General features: G+C 55.9%; 5 protein-coding genes across 5 annotated transcripts; 1 reads left to right on the top strand and 4 right to left on the bottom strand.

Annotated features, from left to right (window-relative positions):
• Positions 1 to 2,754: 2,754 nt before the first annotated feature.
• On the bottom strand, positions 2,755 to 3,849 carry LMJF_16_1490 (conserved hypothetical protein; the record flags this gene model as incomplete). The annotated part of the gene is made up of 1 exon (XM_001682180.1): positions 2,755 to 3,849. The coding sequence occupies one exon, from the start codon at positions 3,847 to 3,849 to the stop codon at positions 2,755 to 2,757; it is 1,095 nt and encodes a 364-aa protein (XP_001682232.1).
• Positions 3,850 to 4,923: 1,074 nt separating this feature from the next.
• Positions 4,924 to 6,630, bottom strand: LMJF_16_1500 (conserved hypothetical protein; the record flags this gene model as incomplete). Its single annotated transcript, XM_001682181.1, has 1 exon — positions 4,924 to 6,630. The coding sequence occupies one exon, from the start codon at positions 6,628 to 6,630 to the stop codon at positions 4,924 to 4,926; it is 1,707 nt and encodes a 568-aa protein (XP_001682233.1).
• A 1,488-nt stretch (positions 6,631 to 8,118) lies between these two features.
• On the bottom strand, positions 8,119 to 8,460 carry LMJF_16_1510 (conserved hypothetical protein; the record flags this gene model as incomplete). Its single annotated transcript, XM_001682182.1, has 1 exon — positions 8,119 to 8,460. One exon carries the CDS (start codon positions 8,458 to 8,460, stop codon positions 8,119 to 8,121), a length of 342 nt encoding a protein of 113 aa, XP_001682234.1.
• A 1,484-nt stretch (positions 8,461 to 9,944) lies between these two features.
• LMJF_16_1520 (conserved hypothetical protein) lies at positions 9,945 to 13,382 on the bottom strand (the record flags this gene model as incomplete). Its single annotated transcript, XM_001682183.1, has 1 exon — positions 9,945 to 13,382. The coding sequence occupies one exon, from the start codon at positions 13,380 to 13,382 to the stop codon at positions 9,945 to 9,947; it is 3,438 nt and encodes a 1,145-aa protein (XP_001682235.1).
• A 2,922-nt stretch (positions 13,383 to 16,304) lies between these two features.
• On the top strand, positions 16,305 to 17,603 carry LMJF_16_1530 (putative endoplasmic reticulum oxidoreductin; the record flags this gene model as incomplete). The annotated part of the gene is made up of 1 exon (XM_001682184.1): positions 16,305 to 17,603. One exon carries the CDS (start codon positions 16,305 to 16,307, stop codon positions 17,601 to 17,603), a length of 1,299 nt encoding a protein of 432 aa, XP_001682236.1.
• Between the last annotated feature and the right edge of the window lie 562 nt (positions 17,604 to 18,165).

An 18,165-nucleotide genomic window follows, 5' to 3' on the forward strand; every position in this document is an offset into this window, starting at 1 on the left:
GCGCACTCATGCATTCGTGGGTGACAGAGAGGGTGTCGCGTGTCGCGTGTGTGTGAGCAGAGGAAGAAAAAAGGCAAAGGCGGTGCAAAGAGATGCTCGATGAGATAGAGAGGGAGAACCGCGCTGACGACGATGGCGATGACGGTGCGGCGGTTATAAGCAGGGAAGCGACACCGGCAAGCGCGTGCGAAGGAGACTGCGAAGACACACAAAAGAAAAAAAAACGTGAAAGCGAGTAACTAGAAAGAGACGAGGAAAGAACGTACAGAGATCACACGAGCAGGCGCGGGCGCACCACACATCGAGGCCGAGAGAGGTGGTGGTGGTGGTGGTGGTACTCGCGAATGGCACAGCAGGGGGAGGGGGAAGACGGCGGCGGCGAAGAAAAGAGGTGACCGAACGAAGCAGAATAATAATACGAGAGGCCAAGAGCAGCTGCACACTGATAACGCAGGAGTGCTGCTGCTCCTGCTCCTGCGGAGGGGACCTCAAAAACACTAGCAAGTACGACAGCGGAAAAGAGAGACGGACAGACACAAGAGCAAGACCGCTGTCGTCTTCCGATGAGGTAAGCACACACCGACGAATGGCGGCCTTGTCGGCACACGCTCCGCCACACAGAGAGAGTGAGAGAAAGAGGGGGGAGGGGGAATGAGAGTAAGCGAGAGACGGTGAAACGGAGAAGCCCGTTTCCTATTTCTTTTTGTTTGCTGTTGGGGCGAAGGGCGAAGACGTGGTTTGAGTCGGACCGGTGCTGTGCGCTTCGTTGCAGTGTGTGCGTGTTAGCCGAGGCGTGTGTGCCTGTATGACGGCGTCGGAAGCACGAGAGGGGAGACTGGAGTGAACTGCGGAGAGAACACAAGAGCAAAGCGACAGGCGAAAAACTCTATCGAGTGGGAGATGGGGGCAGAGGCGGTCCAGTTATGCGTGTGCACGTGTGTATGAGTGTGGGTATGCGTAGTGTGTGTGGGGGGGGGGAATCGGAGAGAAGACGCGAGAGGGGGTGAAAGGTGTATCTACGTATGTGTGAGGTGGAAACATACAGGACTCTACACTTACAAAGAGCGAGAACGCTGCTTCGCATATGTTGGAGTGACGCGGTCGAAAGAATGTGTCGACGGGAGCGAAGGAGTTCGGGAGGGGAGAACAACACACGGCCAACAGTCGAGTATGTCGTTTGTCTTCTTTCAAGATGCCCGTTTCTCTGCTGTGCAGCACGAGTTCAAAACGCCGCCCCACTCGGGCCTGCCACAGGGCCCCCCCACCGCGTGGTGCAGTGCAGCGGGGAGATACGCGTTAGAATGCTGCCGGCCCAGTCATCTGAGAGCGCGGCCCCTGCACCAGACTCTACTCACCTCCGCTTCGCACGTCTCCTCACAGCCGCTTGCACCCTGCCGGTCGCCACCCCTGGTGCATGCATCTCGGGGTGGCTCTCAGGCTCCGCATCACCAGCAAGGGCAGTGTGAGGGCCGGGTGCGACGCGTCCGAGTCACGCTGGCACCCCGCCCTTCGCATGGACGGCACTAGCGCGTCCACTGCCGCAGGTCTCTCTGACCTGCAACCCCATCCAGGATCTGACACGGCCGACATCAGTAGCGATAGGTCGCCCTGGCCTCCCTATGTTGTAGGCGCTCGGCCCTGTCACCGCCAGGGGTGGCTCGGCATTTCGCAGGGGTTGCATGGTTGCCGGGGTGCACGGCTTCTCCAGAGAGAGTGCAGGTTTTTTCCCTTGTCGTTCTTCAACGTGTCCATGCTGCCACCAGCACGTCCACAGATGTGCGCATGCACAACCACATTTCGTCTTCCTCCGCTGCACTACGGCTGTGCCAAGGACATCAGGCCAACCAACACCGCTGGGCATCGTTCAGCCCACTGCATGCAGTGGGAAGCCAGGTTCCGAATCGCGCTCAGCACCGCCACGACGCAGCCAACGCAGAGGGGTGGTAGGTGGATGCGCATACTTGTTACGTCGCCGACACGATACTTGGTGAGCTAGCACGAACGTGATCATGCCAGCAAGTCTCTTCGGCACAGCGCCAGCGCAGCTCTGTCTGCTAACACTAAGAGTCCGAAACCATACCCAATCGCAGGCGGAAGGCTCTTGGGTTCCCCACAGAGTGCGTACTGGACACTAATGTCACGCTGCGGTCCTCCCTCATCAGCGGAGGTGGGGGGCAACAGCCTAGGCGATGTACACCAGAGCGAGAGCGAGGGAGAGAGGAGTCGCTCGAACACGGGGTACTCGTATGGAAGCGCCTGCCAGGTGTACGTGCGTGTCCCATACGAGAAACGCGCATCTAGAGGATCGATCGCGCACGCACAGCGTTGCAGATGCGTGCGAGTTCACGTGCGAGTGTCTTTGCCCACCGTCACCGTCTTTGTTCATCATTAGGGCACGCTCGTCGGCGAAGGGAATCAACCAGGCAAGGGAGCTGTTTCCAGACGCTCGATCATTCCTTCTCCCCACCCTTTCGCTCTTTGGGCCGCGGTCCCATCTTCTGTTGTGTTGCTGCGCTGTCTTGCTCACCTGCGTGCGTCTCCCCATTACCACATAGCGGATGCAGCCTCCTTTTGCGCAGGGTGTGCGCTACCCTTGCCCGCATCCTGTAATTTTAGCGTAGGCACACACACACACACACACACACTTGAGCCCACTGCAGCACAACTCGCACCCGCCCCTCACTCGCACAGCAGCGATGCAGAGAAAAAGGAGGGCAAACCCCAAAAAGAATGCGGAGGAAAGGATGCAAGTCCTCAGCTGCACTTGCTGCTGTCTGCGACCTCTGGCGCCCGCTCGATAAGCTCCTTTGGTACGCTGAAGGGAACTTTGGCGAACAGCTCATCGGCTTCCACGAACACGAGTCGTGGTGGGGCGTGCTCGATTGTCACGGCCGCGCTAGCGCCACCACCTGCAGCGGCTGCCTTGGCACTCAGTCCCCCTGGGCCCGTGGAGCTCCTTGTGCTTGCCTTATCACTCGGCGACGCGGCGCCAGCGCTACCGCTCGCGCCCGTTGAGGAAGCGACACCGCCGCCATTGGTGTCGACGGCAGCACTAACAGACTTGTTTCCTTCTAAGATGTAGTGGATGATTGCCTCGGTGTGGAAGTAGCCCCATGGGATGATCACCTCGCCGTCCGTTTCCTGCTCGAACCAGCGGGTACAATGCATCCGCGCCACTTGTGCCACCTTGCGCTCGCGGTGCTTGCGAATTACAGGGAAGGAGCCAAGCTGGCTTACCGCGATGCTGGATGGAAGGTGTTCGCCGAGCGTTTGAAGCCTCGCGGACTCTTCCTCGAGTAGGCGCTGCACATCGCGCATGTGCAAGTCGGCGTGGTTGCGCAGGTTCAGCCCGCACATGGCAGCCAGCTTGGGCTTCAGGTAACACTCCTGCAGGCGCACCGTGGACTCCATCGACTGCAAGAGCTCGTAACGGATGCCCACCTCCTGGCAAATCTCCCTCATCACCTCGGGTGAGTAGAGGGTGTTGTCGTCAGCCTTGGCAAGCATTGTCTGCCGCAGGGCGTCGTTTTGCATGATGTCCTGGTACTCCTGCATCTGCTGCTTCTCAGCCGCCTCGCTGTCGCAGATGCCCTCCAGTAGCACCAACGTGTCCTTGTTGCGCTTCACGGCGTGGTCAATGTACTCCAGCACGCGGTCGTAGAACTTGATGCCTGCTACGTGCAGCGTCGGGATAACAGTAATGATGGGGTGCGCCAGGTGGCTCTGCACGTGCGGCGGCCCCACTTCACCGGCATCGACGGACACAGCCAGTACTCGTGTCCAGCGGCTGCCGACCACGACAAGCTCGTCGTACGCGGAGTGCAGGAAGCGATTTCGCAGAAAGGACATGATGCGGCAGCGGAGAACACAACAGGAGAGTGCTCGAGGGCGGCCCCTATGGAGGGTGGAGGGTGAAAGCAGAAGGGAAGAGGTGTGATACAGACGACCGTTGCGAGGGGTCCAAGTGCCGTAAGGAGGTCAGCGGGTACGTGTGTGTGTGTGTGCGTGTGTTTGTGCCCCCTTGCACCGCCGAGCCATGGCAAGAGAAGGGGGATGGGAGAGCTGCTGTGTGCAGGCGTGTGGCTCCTTTCGGTTGCTTCTTTATTCGCTCACTTCTGGAGAGAGGGAGAGAGGCGGGCGGGCCACAGCGTGTGATACACCGAGAGGGTGGAGATCGAGGAAGAGGATCAAGCTGTATAACCGCCACACGCGGACTCCGCTCATCACAACGGCGGAGAGATCGGTGATGCTGGCGGGAGGGGAGGTATACGCCTTCAGCACAGCAGCCTCCTCACTCACTCATCCCCTCCTCCGCGCACGTCCTGCTTGCGTGCCTTGACCGAAAAGAGGGTCGGGAAGGTGAAAGGGGATGGGAACAACGTGAGTGCGTGCATGCCGCACACTTTTTCCGCTACCCACTGCCGCCAACAGTGCCTTGATCGCGTGCTGTCTCGCCAGAGGATGTCTCTCTACGCTTGGTTTTGTGGTTACTTGGTCTTACTCGGGCGTTAGTATGCGTGTGAGTGAGAGCGTGAGAAGAATGTTAGAGGGAGAGTGGAGCAGAGGGGTGGGGCTCAGACACACAGGTGAAACGCTAGGGATGTGATGAGAAACCCCCGCCGCTGTCTGCTGGTGCAGCGGCGTCGGGGAGGAAGGAGGTGAACGAGTCACGCAAGCACAGACGGAGGGAGGGAGTGACGCAGGAAGTAACCCGCGACGGAACGAACCCGCACACCCCACACAGGAGGGGACATACAAATCCAAGAGGGCCGTGGACAGCGGCGTAAACGTGTTCCAGACGCACGTGGGTACGTGTACGTCAGCGTCGGCTATGCGACCGGTGGGCCAGCATCGCGCATATCTCCCTCTAGCGCCTCTTCCTGCCAAAGGGCAAAGCGAAAACAACATGCCGCCCTGCGCACCCTAAACTAAGCGGCGCACTTTCGGGATGAGCGCAGTCGACAGGCGGCGCTGATGCTCTGCTCTGAGCTCAGTGAGGGCCCTCAGCCTCTGCTCCAGCGCCAATGCGGACTCGGTTGTGAGGCCATCGATGTCGCGCGTGATCAGCTCCTGCACAGCAGCCGCGACGGCGGCATCCTGCACAGCGGCACTGCCCAGAGTGTTCGCCTGTTCGAGGAGCTGAAGCAGTTCGGCCAGGGAGAGGGACTTCATGTTAGCAATCAGCTTGCTCGACACGAGTTGCAACGCCCGTCGGGACTGGGGTAGTAGCTGCAGCAGATGCGCGGTGGCATCCCTTCCTGACCCACCGCACGTGTCACCGCCGCCCATGGTGCCACCCATTGCCAGCTGTTCCACGGCATCCACGTAAAGCGCCACAATCTCAAGCTGGGACGCCACAGAGAGGTAGGCAGACGCGCTGTCGAGCATCTCGACGAGCTGAGCCGACAGCGCGTCCCCGACACGCTGCAGTGTAGAGAGACTTTGTGCGGCTTGCTCCATCTCCAGTACGCGCTGGCGTGCAGCGGACGGCGACGACAGGGAAAGAGGAGAAGTCAAGAGAGCAGCGCTGGAGAGAGAGCCGTGCAGCGCGGCGGTGACATCCACCCGTGACGCCGTACCAGCTGGGAGCGCCGGCGTTCGCAGCTCTGCAGACAAGGCAGAAAGGGAGACCAAGCCCTCCACGTAGACACGAAAGACTGCCAGCAGCTCGGCAGGCGTGAAGTCTGTGGACAGAAACAGCGCGCGATCCGCCATCTGCTGCGCCAACTCCAGTGCAAGCGAGTGGGTGCCGCGGACTGCTGAGAAGAGCATCGCTGTGGAGCGGGGGCACGCGCGGGATATGTCGCGCACAAATGCTTTCAGCAGGCGCCGCTGCAACGCCTCCGACAAAATCGGATCTGCCCCGCCCACACTCACCGCTCCTTGAAGGCACGTGAACAAGACTGCGATATCCATGCACTCCAGCTCCTCGAGGTGACACAACGCGCGCTGCCGAACAGGTTCCATGACGTCACGAACCCGACGCTGCGCGGCCGCTGGCAAGACGCTCCATGTGTCCAGCACCTCCACACACTGGGCAGGGCTAATCTCCTCTAGGTGCTCGGTGAGGTCACGCAGCACCGGCTCCGTCAGCTCCGGTGGCGTCTCGGCGGTACAGGCGCGACACACCGCCAGGCATTCCTCGGTTGTCAGGTCTGGCACGAGGGGGACGAGCTCCATAGCCACGCGGCGGTACAGCTCGCTCTCTTGGCGGCGCAGCTGCGGCATACAGGCAAAAAGTGCGACGAGCTCTACCGCTTCCATCCCCTCCAGCTGCAGGAAGAGCTCCGCCAGAATTTGGTCGACCTGCGCCGCATCCCAGAAGCCGAAGAACGCGGCACATTGCAGCACCACCACCATATCACCGAGGCGGGCGGCACGCAGGTCGCAGAGCTTGCCCGTGAAGTACTTGTACTCACCACGAAGCAGATTGCGCTCATGAAAGTCGCGCGTGTCCTCGTAGCGGGACTTGACGCGAGCCATCCGCCGCGAAATCTCGCCCAGCGGCACTGGACGCTCCGAGAGAAGGTAGTTGCGCTTCGAGTGCTCCAGCTCCGTCAAGCTACTCTGACGCCAAAAGACATACCCGGGCGTCCTCTTGCTAAGCCATAACGATGGGCAGCGGAGCATCACGCACAGCTCTGTCTCGCGATTGTGCGCGTGTGCACAAGTGCGTCTGTGACTGCGTGATGCAATATGGGGGTGAAGGCTGGGCGACAGGAGAGAGAGGGCCGGTTGAGCGGTGTGGGGGAGAAGACAACAAAAGTGGCAGCGAGGGGAGATGCGCACACGGACGTAGACACAGACGCGCTGGCTGCCCCGGCACTTCCCTTGCTTTGTGTGTGTGTGTGTATGTGTGCGTCCTGTGCGCGCCGTCTCGGCAGGTGAGCGCCAAGAGAGAACCAAAGGGGTGCCAGAGGCAGACGGTAAGCGTAGAGCAGGGGAAAGGGAGGAGGGAAAGACGAGCGAGAGCATCGGTCATGATGGCATTTCTCCTTATCCGCCCCTCCGCTCGGTAAAATGGACATAGCCACCCGCGAGAAGAGAGGTATAGCCGGGAGAAGCATTGACGCTGCCTTCTTCTCCCCTGGCCACTGCGGCACTTGTCGGCATCGCGTTTCTTCGCAGACGCGCGCACGCAGGCACGCCGCTGACAAGGTGAAGAGGCGTTGGCAACGCACACAAGGCGGCGACAGACACGGGGGTCAGAGAGAGAGACCCACAGAAGGACTCTTCGCGAGCCCTTTCGGACATCATCTTTCTCCTCCCTCCTCTCTCGTCCCGCGTCGCCATCGCAGGTCGATCCGTGCTTCCGGGGAGAGGAGAGACAGACAACGAAGGGGCGGCGCTTTGGAGCAAACCTGTCTGCTCCCTCTGCCCCTGGTTGACACGTGGGTGACTACATGCTTGCTTCCTTGGTTGGGTAGCTGGGATGGGCCTCCCCCGGCAGGCCATCGCTCAATCACATAAACATCCATTCAACAACGCTCCTCATCACAGCAAAAGCGAGGAGGAGGGGAGGGAGGGAGGGGGGGGGGGGAACAACGAAACACAAGAAAGGGAAATAAAGAAGGCGGGTGTTGAGAGAGAGGCGGAGAAGACAGATGGCTGCTCTGTGGGACGCACCATCAGCTTCGACGCCTGTCTCGCGCTCGCTCCCTCATAGAAGGTGACACACACACACATAGACACACATACATGTTAGCTCCAAGAGACTCTTGTTCTCTCCGTCGCTCGTCTACATCCGTGGCACCGAGCCCACACAGCGAGGGTGGGGCGGGGCAGTAGGAGAGAAGAGCAAACACGCATATACACACACAAGGAGACCATCACGGCGGAGTGGGTCTCGCCGTAACGCCAAGCGCAGACCAAAGGCAGGAGGGGCTTTACCAGAGAAGCGCAGTGGAAACGGATGCGGAGTGCTTGTCCACACAAAGGTAAGCGTGACAGCGGGACACAACGGCGGCGGTGTTGCCAACTTGCGAGAAGGTGCCCACGCAGAGAAAGAAAGAGTGTATCTGTGTGTGTGTGTGTGTGTGTGTGTGTGTGTGCGTGTCTGCACCAATGCACCAGCACTAAACCATTGGCCCCTTTTCACCTTCCTCCGTTATGGAAGCCTTACCGCAATGTCAGCGCCGGTGAGATGCCGTCACGGGTGGACGCCAGGAGCTTCTGCTGTGTCTGCATCGATCCTGTTGTGTCAAAGAACTGCATGCAGAAGATGCAAATCTCCTCCCGCTTGTACAGCTGCGACGGCGGCGGCATGTACTCGCCTCGACGTACGTCCATGCCCCATTTCTGGCGCAGCTCTAAGATGGACTTGTGCGTGATGGCCCCGGGCAGCTCGTTCACGTAGAAGATCTGGGTGCACAGGGAGCACTTCTTGCGCCTCTGCAGACCCTGGCGCACTCGGAGGTTGATCTCCTCTTGCGTGAGCACCTCCTGCGTCTTCTGGGACATGGAGAATACTACGTCAATTGCTGGTGCAATGAGCGTCCCTGTGAACACCCAGTCAATCTGAGGAGGACCAATCAAGCGGGTGGTGTTGACTCAAGGCGCTGTCGTCGTACGTGTATCTGGAGGGAGTGGGGTTTTGGGCGTCGCATTACTGGAGACACATACATGTGTGTGTGTGCGTGTGTGTACGTTCGAATGCAAGCATGTCGTCAGTGTTGTGGTTCAGAGACACACAGCAAAGTAGGGAACGGAGCAAGGAAATAGAGGCACCATCGAGTGTGGAGAGATGAACGGAATCGCGACAGATGAGAAGCACACAGAGGGCCTGCGTGCGCCACCTGTGCGAAGGAGTATTGTGCACTCACACTCTTTGCCACATCTTTTCACCACGAACAGTGCGCTAAAGTCGCGCAAGTGAAAGACGATGAAGATGATCGTCTTCCGCACTCTTTTCCCTCGCCTCTTCCGCGATCTAGCAAGCAGTCTCCCCTACAAACCGCCCCGCGCCAAAATCGGAGACTGTTGTGACACTTCCCTACCTCGACGCCTCTTTGTGGAGAGGGAGGACAGCACACACGAACACGGGTGGGCTCCTCCTTACGCGACGGCCATGTTCCGCTTCGCTGTAGCGCTTGCAGCTACGTGATCTCCCCTATGGCAACTCTTCTATGCAGGCAACGGAAAAGTAGAGAGGCTCGGAATCAAACCGGCAGAGGAGGAGCAGGAGGGGGGAGGGGGGAGGGGCGCCTGTGCCTCACGCGCCTACACTCGCCATGACGCAACTTGTCGTTTGTCTTCTTTCAAGATGCCCGTTTCTCTGCTGTGCAGCACGAGTTCAAAACGCCGCCCCACTCGGGCCTGCCACAGGGCCCCCCCACCGCGTGGTGCAGTGCAGCGGGGAGATACGCGTTAGAATGCTGCCGGCCCAGTCATCTGAGAGCGCGGCCCCTGCACCAGACTCTACTCACCTCCGCTTCGCACGTCTCCTCACAGCCGCTTGCACCCTGCCGGTCGCCACCCCTGGTGCATGCATCTCGGGGTGGCTCTCAGGCTCCGCATCACCAGCAAGGGCAGTGTGAGGGCCGGGTGCGACGCGTCCGAGTCACGCTGGCACCCCGCCCTTCGCATGGACGGCACTAGCGCGTCCACTGCCGCAGGTCTCTCTGACCTGCAACCCCATCCAGGATCTGACACGGCCGACATCAGTAGCGATAGGTCGCCCTGGCCTCCCTATGTTGTAGGCGCTCGGCCCTGTCACCGCCAGGGGTGGCTCGGCATTTCGCAGGGGTTGCATGGTTGCCGGGCTTCCCACCACGGAGGGTGCGCCGGGCCCTGATAGCACGCTGAGGTGTCCCAAGTCACCAGGAACTAGCAGGGGTACTAGAAATAGTACCAAAGAATATACAGCCACGAGGAGATGATACACCTTTACAGGTTGCTGTGTAGATTCACGCAGAAAACAGAAAAGGGAGATACTACTGAGCATCTTAGATCACCGACGTTCCTTTCGCGGCATCAAATAAGGGCGCCGCTACGGCACCCAGCTGGGCCGCTGTGGCAGCTGCCCCGTCATCAGTCTCTGTCATGTCTGTGGCGGACTCGTTGTCCCTGCCGCTGACGTCGTCGTCGTCGGCAGCCACTGCATCGGAGACCTCGTGCCGCCTTCGTTTCTTCTCGCCGTGACCGTGACGATGGCGCCACTTCCATCCGCGCTCCCTTTTGTCATTGCCATCCCCTGCCGCATGGCTCTGACTGAGCACCGCCCGCTCATCACCGTCCTCCACCTCGGAAGCTAACTTGGAGCTATCTCGCTGGCTCGTGCCGCCGGCGGACGTCGCTGTTCGACACTGGCAATGTGCTCTGAAGTCTGGAGAGCGTGTGCTAATGGTCTCAGCCGCGACCGCCGTGAGCTCTTCTCGTTTCGCGTCGCTGTTCTCATGCGAAAGCGGTATTGCCGTGTAGCTCATCAGATGCGACATCCCTTTCTCCTCAATGTACGTGTAATCGAGTGTGCCCAGGTTGAACAACGCGCGCGTGCAGCGCAGCGAAACTTCGAACCCGAGATAGGACTGCGCGCCGCTCAGCATGCCATTCTCTACCTCATGTTGAAGCACGGACGCGGCACGGGCATCTTGCGCCTTTGCAAACGAAGGGTTGAAAAAGTCGTACACGATGCGATCACACACAGCATAAAGCGGAGCGTGCGTTTTCTCGCCGTTGACGAGCACCTCCCGCATCAGCAGTAAAAATGCGATGTTGAAGAAGACGCTCTCACAGTTATGGCGCACCAAAGCGTCCATCAGAAAAGTTAGTGCGATGTTAACGTCTGCGTCGTTCACGCGCCAGTGGCGGAGAGTTGAGTACACGAGGCTAATGTTTTTCGGCGACGCCAGACGATGAAAAAAGCCGCTAACGGCCACCTCCCGCTCAGAGCTCATTGTCGACAAGGCGGTGCGGTTACTTGAAGCAATGGAGGGAAGTCGTCCTTGTGATGTATCCCTTTCCGACGGTCCCAGCCCATCGCCGTCCACGGACGAGCTACCACCCACAGGCTCAAATGTCTTCTCGGGAAGGTCCGCAGCTGCAGACGGCACCTTTCGCTCCCCAGCGGCACTGCTCTGCACGCTCGCTTCAAAGTCAGGCCGCCACGCGTCGTCATCGCCTTTTTCGTCGTCAATCATGTCTGCCATACCCCGCAGCATCTCCTCAGAGAGATCCTCCAAAGCGGCAGAGTCGACACTCTCGTTGTCGCCTTGGTTCTCTACGCCACCCATATCCTCCGCCTCGTCCGCCGGCACTGCCTTCTTTTGCTGTTTCGAACGCTTCGGAAGAAGGAGGTTTCCCTTGTAGCTGCATTTTTCCATCAGCTGAAAGACTGAAAACGTGAAAAGTGTGAATACTTGGGCTTTGTGAATGGCAATGACCCATCTCGAGTACTCAGACAGCAAGCCGAATACGACCTTGATATTCTCTTCCTTGTAGAGGACAGAGGACGCCAGGGCGTGAGCGGCAACCTGCACGGCAGGATCGGCAGCCATCTCGCCCTGCAGCAGCGAATTCAAAAGGAGAAGTATCTCGGCCAAATACTCCACAACAATCGAGACATCCTCACGACGGCGAATATCGGTGCAATCGAGGAAGGAGCTCAGGACAGAAAACCCTAACTCCACGTTGTCCAGTGAAATAATCGCCGAGACACTATGCCACTGCTGCGGAAACACAACCGGAAACGACTGCTGCTCCGTTTTCAGCTGCTCAGTGATAAACCTAACGTATCGTAGGATACACCGACATATTGTCATATAGTGCAACACGTTACCCAGGTTTTGGTACATGGCGCTGTCGAGAGGCGACGTTACCTCCACTGTCTCACCAGAACCCTTGTATCCCACAACGACCTCTTTATGCTCCTTTGTGGCACGCTCGACGGCTGCGGCAGCATCTTGCACTTTGCTGAATGTCATCACCCTCAGCGGTTCGAAACCAAAACTCAAAAAAGCGCTGTTTTGGTGCGAAAGCTGTATTTTCGTGGGCAGTGGAATATTACACTGCGGCGTGAGGTCTTGGTACATGCCCTTGACAAAGCGGCCACGCTTGCGCAGATCAACATCCTTCATCGCCTCCAGTGGGTCTTTTCGCCGTGGTCCTAGCAAGGAAAAGACAGTGCCAATGGCTCGGCCGCCTGTCACGCTTCCAGACGAGGGACGAACAAGAATTCCATTGGAAGCGACGGCTCCATTGCGGCTGCGAGCCACAAAACGCCACTTGTCGCTTGCTTTCTTGCAGTCACGAAAATGCTGGCCGTTTAGAAGTGAGGAAAGCACTCGGTCTGGCGAGGAGTCACTCGTGTGACCCAGCATTGTCAGATGTGCCAGCTCCTCTGCGGGGACACACCAGATAATGCTTGCCATTGCACCCAGAACAAGGCGATTCCACTTCCAAAGCTGTTCGTCGCTTTCCAGGAGATTGTCGACTTGTTTTTGATACTCCTGGTCAAGGGCTCTGTGCATCATATCTGAGGATCGCGATGCGGACAGTGAGTCATCATCTTCGAGATCGACATCACTCCCTTCCTCCTCGAGGTGAATTTCACCCCTCACCTGATCGAATTTGAGGTCGACGCCACTTGTATCTCTCTCATGGCTCTCATTTTTTATACCGTTCAAGCTGTTCAAGACCTCGTTGTTTGTATCTCTATTTGCAGCCGCGTTGATGTCGTGGATCCGGGAGTAGTTCTGGTTTATCACCACTAGAAGGAGCTCGACGCCGTGGTTACGACAGAAAGCACCAACAATTCGCTCCGTGTTCATTGGGTGTCCGTCCAGCAAGTACGTTATTACCGTGAGAACAATCTCAAGAATAATGGCATCCTCAAGTCGCAGCTCGCCTGCTGTTCGCTTTTCTGCAATAGGTGCTACGCACTGCACTAGCAACGCAAAAAACTCGTCTGTGCCACAGCGCATTTTTATCTTTTGCAGCATATCTTTCTGGAGAACCTCGTTTGCCGAAAAGCGCGGTATCGGTAACAGCATTACCGCCAACAGCTTGAGGAGCTGGGGAAGCAGTGTGTCACTGAAGTTCATTCCATGCGCCAAGAGCAACGGTACGACTAGCTTTTCTGCCACCATCATTTCACACATAAATACGAATTCTGTGCGACTCACGTCGCCTCCGGCAAGCTGCGCTTCAGCGTCGCCATTGTCATAGTCGAAATCCTCATCACTGGCTTCATTGTACATCTGACGCTCTCGAAGTTCCTCGATGCGCTCTACAACGCGAGTGCGCTCGCGCAGGAGTCGGTTGCGAAGCAGTTTCGCCGCCGCGCATGCCTCAAAAATGCTAGACGAAGAGGGAACTCGGTTGAGAGAAATGGCCAGAGAATCCACGGAAAGAAGGATTTGTCGTTTCACTGCTTCTGCAGACATGGCTCTATGTTTTTTTTTTAGATGTAGTGTATGGCTGTGAAGTAAAATGGAAGATTAATAGTCTATAATGCAGTCGAGATGATTTGCATTCTTGAATATGGGAAGTTGCCTGCAACACCCCGCAAGAAACTTAATTCTCCTGCAGCTGTCTCAGCCTTCAACGACGATACGACAAAAAAAGATATATCTATCTATACATATATACGTATATATAGATATGCATATATATATATATACATATAGATTAGATAGATATAGATGGTACATATTATCAAAGAGGTGCAAGTATATATATATATATATAAGATGAAGTATTCGAGTGAAAGTGATATCTCAATTCGCTAATGCTACGTTCAATAGAGCTAACGAAATGATTGCCATGCACGAACATGCGGAACGAAAAAAAAAATCATAGTAGCCAAACATTTCATTTTGTTTCACCCCGGTGAAAGTGGCGGGTTTGTTCGCGCAGTTCGGGCAGCACATGCGTGAGTTACCGCATCGCAGACCGACTAGGCTCTCTATTTTTGTTTTTTTTTTAGTGAAATACGGACACATATTGCGCCGTTAATGAAAAGCGTTTTTTGCTCACAACACAAACAATGTGCTAAGATTCGACACCCGTGCACATTCATTCTAGAGGGTGAAAAGGCGCAAATTGGCGGAGAACCGTACTGGCTGAAGGCATTTCAACAAGATCGAATCAACCCCGCGGAGACCGGTTATTGCCCGTTTTTGTAACACCTTGAACCAATTGCAGGTGATGTATTTGCAGGCAGTGTCGAGAAGAGGGTTCGATCTCGTTTCGCTTCGCGTATCATTCCGGTAGAGCGTTGGTAGCAGCAGACAACAAAAAAGCACCGCAGCTTTTCAGCTTCGTAGAACGGGCGAAGCTACGCAGCAACGAATTCCCTCAGAAAAGAAGAAAAAGACAAGTGGGACTTTTCAGAGAGGGAGAAACTTACGGCTAGAAGAGCGGGACCCTTGCTGCTGTCGTTTCTCAGCTTTAATCTGACGCAAGACGTTTTGTGAAGCCAGTTGAGAATAATTGGTGCTTCGCCTAGCGCCACGGAGCTCTTGCCGAACAACGGTAGAATCAAACGCGTTGTAGGCTCGACGTTTGGTATTACCGTTCACTTCGTTCATCATTGTTCTCTCGTGAAAAGGTGTCCGAACGCGCTTGTTAAATTGTGCGCCGGTGAGGCGACCATCTGCGCGACCTTTTCGCCAAAGCACCGCCCTGCGAGCACCTGCAGCGAAGTAGTTCTTGAAGCACATGAATATGTACTGGGCGACCTAGAGGGCAAGCAGAGGGGAGGACAAGGGAAGGTTGAAGGTCTGACATGATGCAGTGCAGGGCAGTTTATACGCTCTTTGAACCGACAGGGCCTGACTTCTTCAGTGGCTGTGTGGTGCTCTCGACACGTGGGTGCAGTAGCAAGCACGGCTTCTTTGCGCTTGCTATTGCTGATTGAGAAACCGTTGAGATCTTGGTGTTTTTTTTTCGCGCGACGGCAACAGAGCCTCATTTTTGAGCGTCGCAGCGATGCTTCTGCCAAACACCAATGGGACTGTAGAAGCAAACGAGCACCAAGGAGGGGCTGAAGACGTCAGGGGGGGGGGGCGGAAATATTCTCACTGCAAGCGCAGAGTTGAGCAGTCCACGCAAGAGGCTGCCGCCGCTTCACGTTCGCAGAACATTCCTTCTTCCTGTCGCTTTGCTCTCGCAAGCGAGCTCGACTTTTTCAATGTCCTAATGTCAGTTGTACCAATGCTGAGAAGGGGAGCAGCTCTCAGACAAGAAGCAAAAGCAGGAATGCATGTTGCTCAGAGCGACCGCCGTTTTATTCTTTGCAGAGTAGCTGCATAAGCTTTGTTTTGGGAGGCACCATGTTGCTCTCAGTATCTCTTTTATACGTCGGGCACCTCTCATAAAGTCATTGGGGCCGACAAGCTGTACAATCTGCCTCTGGTCTTAAGGTTTCGAGCAGGGACGTTGCATTCGAATTTAGAGGATAAAGTTGTGGATCGCACCCTCAACCAGCCGCCTTTGCCCCCCCCTCCCCACTATCTTCACGGCAGCGCTTGCTTATCTATTTTTTTTGACTTGACCTCGGTTTTCTTCTTCCTTACGTATCGCTGTCTCCTTCCGCTGCACGATTCCATGAAGAATCTGTTACTCAAATCCCTTTTCAACACCAGCTCGCACTTGCTTTCTCGCAATAGTCGACATTCATCATGGACGCCGAGATTGTCGTAACATACATATACGCCGCCATTCAGATGGTCTTTTCCTTCGTCAGTTTTTAGGGACCCAAAGCCTCCGCTGACGGTGCTGCAAAGACGGGATGCGCGCCGCGGAAGCTTATGTACGCTGTTCTCCAGGTTGTCGAATTGCAGCGTCATACAGCAGAGGATGGGTGTGTAGTGTCCGCCTTTGTTGCCGCGAGTAGAGCACGAAAAAAAAAACATCGCCACCGTGTGTGCTGTTTTCCTTTTCAACCGATGGTGGGCATCATATCTGTTTGTATGTGAGTGAATATCGGTAGTATAGGTGACTTTCATGACATCTGAATCACAGTAAGAGCCTTTTTTCTTACCACCTCAGTGTACTGGGTATAGGAAGCATTGCTCCTGTCCATGTCTGCATTGCTTTGTAGTGCCGGATCACACTCTCCGAATCGACATCGATTGAGCATATTCTGGTCAACGCAGCCTGTTGCCTCCAGCAAACGCCACTCGCTTTTCTCTTTTGACTCCCCTTCAGCATCGGCTTGGAGGACATGCTCTATTTATCTCCTTCGGCTGATCCAAGGCTCAGCTGTGCTCTTTCGCTCTTTCGTCTCTCCATCTTTCATTCTGTTTCTGCATTTCTACACGCATTCGATTCTTTCAGAGAAACAACCAATTTCTGTTGTGCGCATGTGTCGAATGAATATCGAGGCTACTATTAAGTGCGCTTGCAGTGTGCTTCTCGTCCTGTTCCTTGTTTTCACGCACGAGGCACCGAAAACAACGGCTGGCCCTGCTGTGGACTTCGACAACCCCGTGAAGCCTCTGATTGTGCTGGACACTACAAAGCTGGACTATGGGTATTGCCACTCCTCCCCTGGTGAGATCGATGAAGGCACTAAATCACTTCTCGATATTCTCAACCGTATCACAGTATCACCTTACTTTCGCTATTTCAAGGTCAACAGCGCAAAACCGTGCCCTTACTGGGCAGTAAGCCTTTTGTGCACCAGCGCCGAAAACACCTGCGATGTGTGCAAATGTGACGAACATTCCATCCCGGAGGCCCTACGCGCCAATGAGGATATGAGCGAGCTCAACACCCCCGATGGCAGCGTTGCGAAGACAGTGCTTCAGCCTGTGAACCTTGAAGACTGGGGAGATTGGGTGAAAGCAGACGACGGGGCGGAGTACGTGGACCTGGCATCCAATCCCGAGGGCAACACAGGATACTCTGGTCCTCTTGCAGCGCAGGTGTGGCGTGCCATCTATGCCGAAAACTGCTTGTCGTCGGACATAGGCGGAACATGCCAGGAGTTGTCCATCCTGCGGACGCTGTTGAGCGGACTGCACATGTCCATCAACATTCACGTCTGCACGAGCTTTTACAAGGACCCCGAGCTTTCTTCACCTCAACGCAATGCTGGCATTTACAACAACCCAAATATTTCTTTCTTTCCAAACTGCGAGATGTACAACAAGCGTATCGCGCCGTTTCCTGACTTTGTGGGCAACTTGTATATTCTTTACCAGTTCACCCTTCGCGCACTCGCCAAGTCAAGATCGTTCTTCACTAATAACGTCAGCATCTTCAACACGGGTGCTAGAGGTGAGGCTACGCTTACCGACCTGCAGCTTCATGACAACATCAAAGAGCTGTTCAACTCACGCCTTCTATGCTCTCCCACCTTTGATGAGGGGGCGTTTCTTGAGTCTGAGAAGGCCCGGTCTCTGATCCCCCAGTTTAAAGCGATGATGCTGAACGTGACACGCCTGATGGACTGCGTGACGTGTGAGAAGTGTCGCATTTGGGGCAAATTGGAGACGAAAGGCATTGCAGTAGCAATGAAGGTCATAATGAACCCGGAGAATGAGCGGATCACTTTGGATAGATCGGAAATGGTGACATTGGTGAACCTTGCACGCCAGTTGGCGTTTTCCGTTCGCAACGCACAACGCCTTGGCTTAGTTTGCAGAGAAGATGATTAAGCGAGAGGTTTGCGAAAGCCGCACCCATCTCAAAAGGCTCGCTAGCTATGAGAGTGTCACATTGTTTGCCTTTTTTACTAGGCATCTGCAGATCAGATTTGCTTGGTTCTAGAGCACCCGTGCCCTGGTTCGTACGACTTCGTGGTGCATGTAATTCCTTTGCTGAAGGTCTCCGCTAACCTTGCAGGGTGGGCTGTAATTTGTTGGGGTTATTATTCCGTTGAACGAACAAATGAACCTCGCACGATAGAAAACGAAGGAACATGGCAATGAGAAATGCCTGTACGCTTCGAAGTGCACACCCATGTGTGTCACGTACCCTCAGGATACAGAGGCCCCCAGCCGAAGTTGTCTCGGCCTTGCTCGCACGGCTGCATGACATTTGGAGCACAACCCTTACTTCTCTACCTCTTGCACCTGTCCACGTCGTCACACTCATCACCGCTCGCCACACTAGAACGCTTGTCCTGTTTTTCTTTGGTTGTTCACTGTCTCGTGCTTCTAGTGAGTAGCTTTACTGCGGCACAAGTCTCATCCGCTTTCAAGCCGTACAGTAAGATAG

This window comes from Leishmania major, chromosome 16 (assembly GCF_000002725.2).
Source record: "Leishmania major strain Friedlin complete genome, chromosome 16".
NCBI lineage: Eukaryota > Euglenozoa > Kinetoplastea > Trypanosomatida > Trypanosomatidae > Leishmania > Leishmania major.